Source organism: Bubalus kerabau, chromosome 21 (genome assembly GCF_029407905.1).
Source record: "Bubalus kerabau isolate K-KA32 ecotype Philippines breed swamp buffalo chromosome 21, PCC_UOA_SB_1v2, whole genome shotgun sequence".
In the NCBI taxonomy this organism is placed as follows: Eukaryota; Metazoa; Chordata; class Mammalia; order Artiodactyla; family Bovidae; genus Bubalus; species Bubalus kerabau.
The window spans coordinates 49,670,346-49,684,421 of record NC_073644.1 but is presented as its reverse complement, the minus strand read 5'-3'; the positions used below and the strand labels follow the sequence as shown (position 1 = coordinate 49,684,421).

At 37.1% G+C, this 14,076-nt stretch overlaps 1 protein-coding gene across 10 annotated transcripts in view; it reads left to right on the top strand.

Moving 5' to 3' along the window:
• The window catches only part of PIAS2 (protein inhibitor of activated STAT 2), a 104,876-nt gene extending 93,898 nt beyond the window's left edge, over positions 1-10,978 (top strand). For 3 of the 10 annotated variants that reach the window (XM_055559320.1, XM_055559322.1, XM_055559323.1), the window contains 2 exons: positions 3,066-3,103; positions 5,104-7,150. In XM_055559320.1, the coding sequence (XP_055415295.1) occupies positions 3,066-3,103; positions 5,104-5,286 (221 nt within the window). In that variant the 3' untranslated portion in view covers positions 5,287-7,150. Of the gene's footprint in view, positions 1-765; positions 939-3,065; positions 3,104-4,882; positions 5,082-5,103; positions 7,151-9,519 lie in introns of those variants that run through there. The other 7 variants (XR_008706602.1, XR_008706601.1, XM_055559325.1 and 4 more) reach the window with 7 other exon arrangements.
• Positions 10,979-14,076: the final 3,098 nt, after the last annotated feature.

Here is a 14,076-nt window from a genome sequence, read left to right as displayed (position 1 = left end):
ATTTTAACTGTGGCTAGTTTTAAATGAAGTTGAAAGGTTTCCACATGTCATCTTACTATGTGTTACAAATAAGCATTCCAGAAGAATTCATTTCCTAAAGATCTTGAATTAAAAATTAATCCTGAGAAAAAAGATAATGAACATTCTCTGTTTACTAAGTGACTTTGGCCATTTAGCAATAGAATAGATACAATGTACAAATCACTTGCTCTGTTAGTTTTTGAATTGTGTGAGTTTGGATGAATTTTTAATTTCAGAGAATTTATATTTCAAAATTTGGGCATAAAGTCAGACTATTTACTTTATAAAATGTACAGATTTGAGAAAAATGCGATAAAATATGTTAATTGAAGCTGGTAAGAACTAAGACTATTATCCAGGACTGGTATTTAGCCATTATAAGCTAGTATAGTGATACTGCTTATTAAAATGAACGGAATAGAATAGGATCTATTGTACTTTAGAAGAGTTACCAGTTTACCGTCATTTATGAATTATGTAGTAGTTACTTGATCTAAATAGTTTAGTTTTTATTTGGGTTTTACTGTTAACATGCTCTTTTGTAATTAGTAATTACTTTGGAAATTTTTTTGTGCATAATTTTTATGTAATTAGTCATACTGTACAGAGTTTTGATATTTATAAATTTAATACTTTATAATAAAATATTAAATAGAATACCAAGAATTGAGAGATGACAAACTCTTAATACATTTCTTAACATTCCTTTTAAACATCATAAACATGAATCTTCTGAATCTGCAGGAGAACAAAGAAGAAATGATATTAATAATGAACTGCAGCTTGGAACATCTTCTGATACTGTGCAACAGTGAATGCAAAAATAAAACATAATTTGTATTTGTGGAATGGAAAACAGCTTGATTATTTCACGAAAAAATATGACTGCCTTATTATTGCTAGTGCCATATTGTCAGGTGCGAATGGTGCTCAAAAGTTGTATCATTAAAATTTGAAAGTGCTAAACATTTACATATTTAATCATGTAGCAGTTATGTTTTGTTAAACTTCATGGCTCAAGTAAGTAAAATGTGTTGTTATTAATAAGACATACAGAGTCAGTTTCACATGAAGACGCATTTAAAATCTAAAAACTACAGATCTATCAGTATTGAGAAAAGCATTTAGAATGTACCATCATAATTTTTAAAACTATCTGCTTTTTTAGTTAAAGATAATTATGAAATACTTAAGAGTGAAAACACAACATACCATTGCAGTTCAAACTTATGGTGAAATAAGAATAGCATTTTACTGAACTTTTATAAAGTATTAAGGCAATAATGTTTTAATCACTATTCATGAAGCTTCATCTGTTTCATGTAAGAGTTTTCATAGTGTATACTTACAAAGTAGAATTATAAGACATTGTTGATAATATTTTTTTAATAGAAGGAATAACGTCTGAAATACTGTTCAAGCTTCAGTGTTACTGTTGGAGAGAAAATGGTTTCAGTGAGAAATATTTACATTGAAATATTATTGACTTTTATGTAGACAGCATCTGTATAATACAGCTAGGGAGATACAGTGGGTTTCAACCAAAATTTCAGAAAAATTTCTAGATACTTTTATTATGGCATTGTATGTTATCATATTCAGTTATCCTTGGATGAGATGTCAAAAGATACAGATCAGTAGACTGTTAGCACACATGAAATAATCATCCAATAGTAGAAATGCTGAATATATAAAACTTGCAGATGATATTATAAGGGCTAGACAGAATTTGAATTACTGTTCAGCTGCCGCAGAGAGAGGATTTACTCAGCGGTATTATTACTGTGAACAGAAACTCACTTACTGAAGTACATCACCTCCTTAGTATCACTTTAATGGGGAACTCTTTGGAAAAATTGGTTATGATTCCCTTTGTCCAGTGTTGGCTCAAATCTTGTATCTTATAGCTAGTAATAGCCATAAGAAATGACAAATCATGTCAGCAGTTCTCAAAAATCTTTTAGAAGTTGAATGACTTCTTTCAAATGATTGGTGCTACAGCTTGTATTATTCAATAAGTATTATCATTTTACCCTTATTTAGAGATTATAAGGGAATAAACTTAATTAAACATTTATCAGTTATATTAACACCGGTTAAATATAATTTCCCACTAATATTCTCTGTTTAGACTAACAGTCCAGTATCATAGTACACTCTATTATGATTATTGTACTTGAGGTGACCTTGAATACCAGGATATAAAAATTCATAGAATAAATAGAAATTGCCCTTAGTAATCATATACCTAATATATGATTTTTTTTTTTAATGTTTTAGAATTTAGTCAAACAGAGGTCTAGGGGAACTGACCTTGAAGTTTATTGCTAGACTTTTCAGACATGAAGATTTTATTATTTATTGTTATAACTTTAATATTTCAAAACAGTATTACTGGGCAACCTTTTGTTACTTTTCTATTTCTATATAATTGGAGGATCCCAAATCTTTAGAAAACTGCATTAGCTTATAACCCAGCACACGTTGGCAAGCTTTAGCTTGTTAGTAAGCAGCGGCTACGAAGTGCTTGCTTTATGCAGCGTGTTCAACTGTGTACTGCTCCTTTTGTCATGGGAACTGGGGGACAGAGAGCTGTCCGTGAAATAGACATTTATTTGTTTAAGAAGTGATATTTTAGATGAAGCTTAATGTGTATTTCTAAAAAATAAATGTGAAGTGTCTTAAGAGACTAAGCATGTTTTTTTTAATGTCTCAATCCAGATAATCATCTCTTCATTTTATTGCTTCTCATTCTGCTAAGTGAAAATTTGCTTTGACTAGTTCTATTTAAATTTTGGACTCCTCTACCCCTTTTAAACCTCTGGGGATGGTTTTTCCAGTTGTTTTGTCAAGACATATGTACATTTTTGGGTTTTATGCATATAAATATCCTGAAATATCCTGATTGTGGTATAGACCTTCCCTACAGCAGAATGGTAAGGACTTAACCCAAATGTTCTATGACTTAAATAAAAACTGATTTGGGGAAATAATTCTTGTCTCCAAAATATGAGACAACTATTAACAGAACATTTTTGTTTTAGGTTTGGATTTTCTTTCCCTTATTCCAGTTGATCCCCAGGTATGTATCCTGAATTTAAGCAACTAATTTGTATTGGATTGTTGGTTGTGTCACTAACTAAAAATGACCAGTTGCATAAAATCAGGACAGTCAACTCTCAGTTACTTAAATTGATGGAAGGAAAGTACTTCTATAAATACCTCACAATTTTACTTGGAGGCATGACGTTGTTTTTCAGTTTAAGATATTTTGACCTTTACTACTAGCATTTTAAATTATTTTTTGTTTAGTTTAATATAATCATTTGGCATTTCTTAACAAGCATTTGAGTGATTAAAATGAGGGGAAGCAGTGCTGGATGACTGGAAATGGTGAAACTTTATAGAGATAATTTGTAAAATACTTGTTCTGTACATAGAAGATGGCTAAGCTGATTAAACAGATTGAATCATTAGCTTGATTCTTCCTAGTTTTTAAAGGCAGTCAAATTCAGACTTTGAAGAAGCCCTCACCTAAAATTGCTATAAACCAACCATTCGTGTTTTCTCTGTCGGAGATAAGAAACTAGTATTCCAGTATCCCACCATGAAGACCTTGCAGTGAGCACAGCCTCCACTGATAGGCTAACAGCAGAGGAGGAAAAGGCACAAGGAAAGCTGATGGGGAAAGCAGACAGAGAAAGAGACCTGGAGAAGTGCTGAGAGTAGGGATGGATAGAGGAAGAACCATGGATCACTGCTCTTGTAGTCTGCTCAGAATCAGCTAACCACAGGTTGTGTATCAGCTTCCTGGTTTAATACTCTGTTTGATCACACAAGCAGTACTGGAAGTTTGGGCCCAAGGTGACAAGCACAAAAAGAGAAGTTTCTTTTCACCCTAAATTGACTTTGCTACATCAGTAGATTCTATAGCAAAATATCTATGTATTTTTCTAGGAGATAGATTCTTCAGGATTAAAGTATTACTGACTTTTATGTCAGCCATCCTTTTTTAAAAAATCATCTTGGAACCTTGAGGATTTTGATTTTATAGGGCCATTCAGCATGCTTGGTGTCAGGCTAACTTGTTGATAAAAAATACCTAGAATTGATAATATTGATGAGCTGTCCTTACTGATCTTTCATGTAGTCAATCTAAACACAAACTTAGGACCTCTCCTCTTGCAGTGTGTACTGGGCCTCGCTTATCATACTAAAGTTAGTGCAGTTGTTTCTCACATGAAACAGTCTATGGTGATATAAAATAAAGCTTTTAGCTCTGGTCTCTCTTCCTCCTGGTCAGTATCAGCGTACTTAAACCCAGGTTGAAATTTGGGGATCAGCAACTAAGATTTAAACCAACATTTATAAACACTTGCAGGGGGCTGTCAAGCAGGCATCTCGAGAGGCAATTAGATTTCCTTTAAGATTTATTCCAAAATTTTGTTTGTTTTTTATTCCAAAATACAGGAGATCTCATTCTGAGCATCCTGGGGTAGTTAGCTACCGTGTAGTCTCTATATTAGAGTGTATGCTGTCTTCTAATCACACAAGTACTGTTACATGTATGTAGATAGGAATCAGATGTTGTTTTTCCGCTGATCAGTCTTAACATTGTTCCTTAAGGGTCTAATTAATAATAACTTTTGAAAGAATTATTGAATTTTGTGTTAGCACTTTTGCTTAAAGCCATTAAAGATAAGTTTATTAGCCTTTTACAGTGTGCTTTAAATTTGGTGTAAATACATTTAGTGAGCAAATTCAAGACTAAGTATGATTCATAATTGTGGGGCTAGTATTCAGTATTAACTATAGTTATTATTGACATTTTTGTACTACTACCTGCATATTTGGTCAACAGATTCTGTTTTGAGACAGTCAAGAATATGCTGCACTCATCAAATAATGTAAAATGTTAAATTCGTACCACCTTCTATCCAAAGATGTGAAGTTTTGAGAAATTTTTAAATCCCACCGAGATTTAAATATGTGGCTTTCACTTATGCATATCTAACAGTGTGTAGTCTCTTTATTTACAATCAATGAAGCCTCTTCCTCATCCGCATCATTGTTTGTTTCAAGCAGTACTGTCCTCCTATGTTTTTGGATAGTCTCACCTCACCCTTAACAGCAAGCAGTACGTCTGTCACCACCACCAGCCCCCATGAAAGCAGTACTCATGTTAGTTCATCCAGCAGCAGGAGTGAGACAGGGGTCATAACCAGCAGTGGAAGTAACATTCCTGACATCATCTCACTGGACTAAAGAAGGACTCACTCGATTCTAGGAATCATTCATCAGAACTGCTCTTTCTTGGATCTCTGGTCCGTGGAAGCTATTTTTTTGCTAATGATTGCTTTGATATTTATTGAAATGTCAGATGGATTCGTTTGCCTTCTGAGAGATGAACACAGATGACTGCAACAAGAACCACATGACATGCACGGATATTTCTTACTCTTGGTGTACTCTGGAGCATCAGATACATTCAGCTGTAACTATATCCTCCTCAGAGATGGATTTCAAGTTCATGTTACTGGATAGATTCTACAAATAAGTTAAATTTTTTTGTTGTAATACACAGCAATAAAATTATGTAAATATTCAAGTATACTTTTTTCTAATTAAAAAAAGATGTAATCAGTGATTCTAAAATGACAACTTTTTGTTTAACCTGATGTGAAGGAAAAAATACATGGAAAGAAGTTACATTTGCCAAATGAGTCCTTTCCATGGATTTGTTCTGTTTTGTTGAAGTAATGAAGTCTAGATAAGTGGCCAAAGCTTGGGTTCCACTGTTCTCTGTTTCCATCCAAGAAACATGGCCTGTATGTTCCCCCTGGCGGTTGTTTCTACTCTGGTGTTCTGTGCCCGTGAGTACAGAGTGGAGTTCTGGGATTTGGCTGCTCCTTAATAGTGAGTATGTTGAAGAACACTATACAGAGTCTGCCCTGATGTAATGTGTGCTGTTTTTGAACATTGAACTTTCTCATTCTAGAGATGTCTGTAAATTAGGGACTTACCTTCTCAACGAAGTTCTCTGTGACTGTTGACTGAAATGTGTCTGGATTGAGGTGTGGCTGGAATGTTAAGATTGTGTTCACACTGTCCAGAAATATTGAGAGCATGGAGGCAGTGGAAGAAAGATTTAGGGGCAGTGGGAATAGCAAAGTTTAATTTCTTCCTAAGAACTTCTTTTGCTCGTTTATTCTATAGGATAATGTTCAAATCTGCAATGAGTAATACTGACAAAGTATGTCATAGATCTCATTTTTCTCATAGCAGTGATTTTTAAATTTAAAAGAACAAACAATAGCAAAGGGATGGAGGTGGCATCAGATTTCCTTTTTTTTAAAAAAGGAGATGTTTGCTGAAACCACAGAAGATAAAAACAGAATTAGAAGTGTTTGAGTATAAGAAAAGTTTGAAGAGAGGATGGGCCTGAAACCCACTTTGAAAACCACTCTCTTACTATGTGTTTGATTTGAAGTCTCTCAGGAAGCTGAATTTTACCCTTAGAGAAACATTTTTATCCAGATTTTATACTTTGCTTTCATTTGGCTGCACAGTTTTGATTTCTCAAGGAGTTAATACTTTCTGAATGTTTAGCTTTCTCTCCCTAAGCTGTATCTAAGTAAACCTTTGTTTAAAAATCATTAATCTGGCTGATTTCTCAGACTGAAATACCCAGATGAAGAGTCCACCAGTTTCGTGTAGGACAGGGAACAGTCAGGGCTGGTGCAACTCCAGGGAGCTGCCTTGTCGCTGCTTGGTTTTTCATACCTTCTCAAGTTCTCCTGACCTTTGTGCTGTTTTTGTACTCATTTAATTTCCTGTGATTTTCTACATCATCCCTTCTTTGGCTGTATTATCCCCTTAATGTATTATCCCTTTTGGAGAGTTAAAAACATGGAAAACAAGCCTGAATCTTCTGCAGTTGTTACGTCATAGTTGCCAGTTTTCAATTCTTAGGACATGTTGTAGTCCTTTGGTTCATACACAGAATTTCTTCCTGGTAAACTTTTATATTGCTGCTCTAAATGTGGATGCAAGTTCTGTTAACTCTGTAATCAGACAGAAAAAGTAACCTGATTTGTGTGATATAATTTGTTAATAAAGAAATGCTGTATATTTGTTATCATTTTGTTACCCATTAGATTCTAGATTCTCAGAGACCCCCCCCCCCAACTTAACCAACAGAGTTTTATAAGGTAAATGAAAAAAATAATAGAAATTAGTTCATTTACTTGATTCTTGTAACTGATAACCGCTGTGCTTTTATAGTTGTACTTTGTTTTCTTTTCACTATTTTATGTGAACAGTTGTATTGTTCATTTTTGGTGCTTTACACTAAATTACATAAATTTTTAATTTATCTCATACAGGCGACTAACATTTTTAAAAATATACTTTTAAGTTTATAATCTTAAAATTGAGACTTTTATGTATGTATCTCTGAAGGTGAGTACCTTTTGGTATGCTTTTGGCTCTATGACAACAGCATGCTTACTAAGCCATTGTCCTTTTTTGAGTATGGCCACCAAATACTTTTACTGGGACCCTGCCTTTGTTGCAGTGTCTTTTACTAGCCAAGATACCTGCTCAACCAAGTATAATTCAGTTTCAGAGGAGGTCATCTCTACTTGTACTTGGGTGGCAGCCAACCATCTGCCGTCTGATGATGTGTAAGAAAAGGAACTGCAGTTACCAGCCTCTTAGAAACACTTAGCCAGCCTGTGTTTTTATCTTTGTTCACACAGAAATGTTAGAAGAGTTTCCTTGCTCTGGTAACTTATGACAATATAATTGGTACTGAATGTAGCTTCACGCCTAGGGTCTGCTTACATCGACTAACTTTTTGATTCTTAGGTAAGCCGCTTTAGGACTTTGTTTCCATTTCTGCCCAGAAGGTATAAATTCTTTCCGCATCTGTTGTGGGATGAGTATAAAGGCCACACGAAACCGTAGAGTCCAGAAAGCTAGAATGGAAATACCATGATTTAGTGAACGATTGTGAGTATACATAAGGAGATCCATAACTCTGGGTATAAAGCAAATTTCCCTGGGGTAGAATTTTAAAAGGATTTGAAGAAAGGTTGGATTATAGAGGAAAGATATTCAACAGACTGTTGTGATTTAGGATTCAGACCTTTCAGCCATTCTTCCTTCAGAGCAATCCTGAACATCTGTCATCTAGTAACCAAGGTGTCTGCTTTTCTTCTGCCAAAAAAGTGTTTATTACATTTCGTCTTTTTAAGTAAAGTTGAATTTTATAAAGTACTAGTTCTCAACTCTGTCTTTCATTCCTCTCTAGCCCCCAAAGGGTGTGAAAAAAGTCCCCCACCCCCACCCCAAATAAACACTTTTTATTTTCCTAATCTTTTTCATCGTGGAAAACGTAGAGCAGTGTGCCATTTAAAACTTGGGTGTGACGTTGTATTTTGTGACCCTGGGTCTAGGTCTGTGTGTTGTGGGAGCGTGGAGTTGTCATTTAGATTGGTAATTCATGACAGAACCTGATTCACCATCTTTTCTGCTACATTTCTACATGAATATGGTGGAACTTACAGAAAAGAAATTAAATAAGTTCTCTGCTTTTTAAAGAATGACTGGTTTGTAAGCCCCCACTTTTTTGTTAGGAACCACACTCCAATTCCTAGCAGAAACCACTAAATCTATATAAAAATGCCCATTCTGCTTTAATGCTTGTCTGATTTAATATTTTTTTTTTGTTTATGTTGGTAATACATGCTTATTGTGGGAAGTCCAGACAATACAGAAAAGGTAGAAAGGGCACTTAAATATTTTTGAATGTTTCTTGCTGGTCTCTCTGCTACATGTTTGATTTTACATAGTTTTATTCCTTCTCAGTGTAATTTGTATCGATTGTTTTTTCTCAGTCTACAGGCATTATTCCATGTTACTAAAAACTGCGTTGTATGGATGTGCCATGCTTTCTGTTGCTTTTCCCTGTTGGCATTTTAGTTGTATCTCATGACGCTGTGTTACAGTGCGTGTCTTTGTGGATAAATTATTTCCTTAGGATAAATTCCTAGAGGTGAGCTTGAGTCAAGGATGTAAATACTTCTGTAACTTTTGGTGCACAGCACTTTTCCAAATGGTTTTGCTAACCATGTGGTATGAGAAGAACTATCTAACCATATTTTCCAAGAATATATACCATTACCTGTATGCAGGCATCTGCATTAAGGCCTTCCACCTCTGACCTTGGTGAGCTGGGGTAACTGATTTGGAGATAATTGGCAGAAATTTTCCTGGGATGTCTCAGTTTCAAATATATCTCTCTCATATGTTCCAGAAACACCTGTGTATAAGGATATCCAAATGATTTTTCACACATTTTTACTTGCATTACAAAGTAGCCCGTGTTACACTACGTTTTCCATTTTTAGTTAGAAAGTCTTGACTTTCTGAAACCATCTTTGCCTGGGGCCAGCCCTTAGTAGCCAGCTCTCTCTTTTTTTCCTCTTCTCTTAGGCTCCATTTTGGCCTTTCTGAGTTCCCCAAAGCCAGTAGGATCTTCTGAGCCAAAGGCAGTGCAACTCAAACTGGAAAAGTGGTAAGGCTAAAGCGACACAAAAGCAGAGCCAAGCTTTGCTTTCTCATTTTTTTCGTGTGTGTTTCCCACCCCATCTTGGTGTTCTCAAGGTAGCTCTGGGATAAGAAAAACAGACTGCAGTCGTCTTTTGCTCAAGGTATTACTTTCTTGATTGGCATACCACGTTGTTTCCTGAACTGTTTTCTTTTTGAATGGATTTTAAAACTGCTTTTATGTTTTCAAAGCTCAAGTTGTTTACATGAAGAGTGTTATGTTATAAAATATCCCTCGTATTTTGGCCTTCATTAAACCATTCAACAAGATTTCAGTGTGTTTTGAAAGTGTATGTGGACTAGACTGGTATAACAGATCTGGTCCCATTCTTCAGAGGGCTTACAACAAATTTTCAAAAATCAGGAATTCTTACCTACTAAGAGATGTGCTAAGCAACCTACAACATATCACATTCCTTACTGCAGTCTTTTAAAGGAAAGTAGTGTTGTCTTTATGTTGCAAATGAAGAAACAGATAAATTTTGCAGTTGGACTTGGGTGTCTGAAACATACCTATTCAAAAGCCTTATGACTGAAGTGACACTAATTAGGTAGGCTATTTGGGAGGCTGGTGTGGTAACCTAGACATAAAATTATGAGACCTGATTTCAGGTGATGGCTGCAGGAATAAGGAAGGAGTGGATGATGGAGCCATTTCAAAGGAAGACTCAAGATTAAGTGAATGTAGGAATAAGAGCTGAGTCCATTTCTCAAGGTAGAATGGGCAACAGTCATTAAGGGGAGACAATGGTGAGTTTGATGATTAAGATGAGATTTCAGAAAGGAAGTTTTCAAGAGGCGTATTTTTGTTCTGCAGTGTTAAGAAGTGCAGACTTCCCTTGCCTCCATTTTTACCGTCACTGGTCTCCCTTGTGTATGTGTTCCAGTCTCTCCCGATTGCCTGCCCGCCTTTGTGCTTGCGCATGCCCAGTTGCTCAGGTGTGACCAACTCTTTGCGACCTTTTGGACTGTAGCCTGTGTTTCCTGCATCGCAGGTGGATTCTGTACCTGCTGAGCCATGGGGAAGCCCTCTGTCCACCCTCTCTCCTCCCTTAACCATGCTTGGCTGCAAGTTGATCTTTTTTTTGAATTTGCACTTAACTGCCTTGTCATAACGAATTTGGCTGCCTCCTAAAGGCTTGCCATAGCCTGCAGCTCTCACCAGTGTGGGCTGTGTCCACTTTCCACTATCTCAGGAGGTGGTGGCAGCTGCCCTTCCTTTGTCTTGTAATTTCTAAATAATTTCTCAAGGCTTCTGACAAAAATCTGCCCTTTTGTTGCCTGTGTTGGGAAGTTACACTGTCAGTTACTTCTGCTTTTACCATCGATCACTCCCATTGATTTGCTGAAGGCCTCACTTCCTGACAGTGTACTTGGCCATCTCTGATTCTGTCGTATTCTCAGTGACTTCATGTTCTGACGGATGACCCATCCAGCACTGGCTGGTGAGATTTTTGGTTATCTTGCCTCCAACATTTTCTTCCATTGAAACTCCCTATTTAACCCTCTCTATTTTCTTTGTACTTCTTACCTAACGTCATTATCACATCCTTCAGCATGTCCTCAGACCCCTTTCTCAGTCACCTGCCAGTCCTTTGACTTGACACTGCATGGTTCTTTCCCCATTCTCATCAATTAATGCAAATATTTCCATTCCTTTTTTCTTTTTTAATTGAAGTATAGTTGATGTACAAAATTGTGTTAATTTTAGATGTACTACATGATTTGATGTTTGCATGTATTCTCGCCATGATAAATCTAGTAACCATTTGTCTCCATATGAAGTTATAATAATGTATTATGCTGTATGTTTTCATTCCTGTGGCTTATTTTAAAACTGGAGGTTTATATCTCTTAGTTCCCTTTACCCATTTCTTCCCCTCTCCAGCTCCTCCCTCCTGGCAGCCACTCATTTATTCTGTGTATGAGTCTTTTTGTTTCATTTGATTAGATTCCACGTAGGAGCAAGATCATGTGGTATTTGTCTTTCTCTGATATAGTTCGCCTAGCATAATACCCTCTAGATCCATGCATGTTATTGGAAATGGCAAGACTTCTTTTTTGTTGTTAATGGCTGTGTTGCGTATGTATGCACTTCTTTGCCCATTCATCTGTGGGCACTTAAGGTGCTTCCATATACATTGGCTATTGTAAAATACTGTTGCAGTGAGTATTGATGTACACATGTCTCTTTGAAGTCACTTGACATCATGTAAATACCCAGAAGTGGAATTGCTAGATCGTATAGTAATTCTACTTAATTTTTTGAGAATCCTTCGTACTGTTCTCCGTTCTAGCTGCACCAGTTTACTCCTGCCAACAGTGCACAAGGGTTTCCTTTCCTCCACATCCTCGCTAACATTTACTTGTCTTTTGTGCGTGTGTTTGATGACAGCCTACCACTCCTTTTCAGAACACACCTTTCTTAGCAGGTGATCTTGTTTCCAAATTCAATCAGAAGATTGAGGACTTCAGCATGGTTTCTTTACCTCCGTGCTCACCTTCATCCTTTATTCCAGCCTCAGAGGACAAGTTGGGCCAAAGGCCAGTCCAGCCCCGTGAACCTTCGACGCCTGTGTCCTCTGTTGTCCTCAGGACCTCCCTCCATGAGACTTCCCCTATGTCTTCCACCTTTTGGCTGCTGCTTTTGGCTTATAAAAGTCTCATGTCATTAAATATTTGAGAGGCTGTTTATGCCAGGCACTGTATCAGGCACTTGGAACACACGACAGAGACTTACCTTCACCAAAGTTGTCATCCAGTAGATGGGGCTTCCCTGGTGGCTCAGCTGGTAAAGAATCCGCCTGCAATGCGGGAGACCTGGGTTTGATCCCTGGGTTGGCAAGATCCCCTAGAGAAGGGAGTGGCTACCCACTCGAGTATTCTGGCCTGGAGAATTCCATGGACTCTCTAGTCCATGGGGTCACAGAGTCAGACATGACTGAGCGGTTAATACTAACTACTAACTAAGGCCATATAGATGAGTGAATAGGGAGATCATAGTGCAGTGGTTAAGGGTGGAGTCAGGGTGCTACAAGAGCATACAGATAAAGAGACGGCTGAAAATGTCCAAAATAGCCAGAAGTTTGCTAAGGAATATTAAGAGAAGTATGTAAGAAATCATGAAAAATCATGTAGAATATCAATAGCAAGAAGTTACTGAAGACTTTTCATGGTGATTCACAGTAAGGAGCATTGGTCAAGTTTCATATGATAATTTCCATTCTACGAATGTGGAAACAGATTCTGAGAGGGTAAGTGACTTGTAGCATATAAGCGGGGAGTCAGGCTTCATACTCAGTTTTTAACCATCTTCTCATAGGGGCCTTCCTTGACTATTCTGTCTAAAAAGTGTTTCCTAAATAACCTGACCACATCACTGTATCCTATATGGCAGATAGCACAACCTGTGTTTATTTTATGTATTAGTTCACTGTGTATTTGTTTTCTCTGCTAGATTGTAAGCTCCATGAGGGCAGGATATTTCAATTGCATCCCAGAGCCAAACATGGTGTGGCACATAGTAGGTGCTCAATAAATGCTTGTGAATGAAGAAATGGTGGGTCGTCATTTGTGTTTGACTTACACTGACTGTTGAAATCACTTGACATCTGACCAACTGGTATTCACAAGGGAGGGAAACAAGAGAAGGCAGACGGATGAAAGAAGCTGGGGATTTTGGAGGAAGTCAGCTCACTAACCTAATAGACTCCAAACTCTTAAAGGGGCGAGGGCCAGGAATGGGAGATGGGTAGGGAAATGCCCAGTAGCGACAAGAATGTGCCAGTAGGTGTTTCATTAAACCTGAAGGCCTAGGACCCATTGTAGACTCAGCCTACTGTGTACGTAAGGCTGGGGAAATTCTGCCTGTAATCTCTATATCCTAGGGGCCAAGTTACCTGGGTCAGCTATACTACTATGAATATTGCAGTACAATTGTATTGGTATCTAGGAATACCAGACACCTTACCTGCCTCCTGTGAAACCTGTATGCAGGTCAAGAAGCAGCGAAACTATGGACTGGTTCCAAATTGGGAAAGGAACACGTCAAGGCTGTGTTTTGTCACCCTGCTTATTTATCTTATATGTAGAGTACATCATGGGAAATGCCAGGCTGGATGAAGCACAAGCTGGAATCAAGATTGCTGGGAAAAATATCAATAACCTCAGACAACATATTAAAAAGCAGAAACATAAGTTTGCTGACAAAGGTCTGTATAATCAAGAGGTATGGTTTTCCAGTAGTCATGTATGGATGTGAGAGCTGGACCATAAAGAAGGCTGAGTGCCAAAGAATTGATGCCTTTGAACTGTGGTGTTGGAGAAGACTCTTGAGAGTCCCTTGGACTGCAAGGAGCTCAAACCAGTCAGTCCTAAAGGAAATCAATTTTAAATATTCATCGGAAGGACTGATGTTGAAGCTGAGGTTCCAATACTTTGACC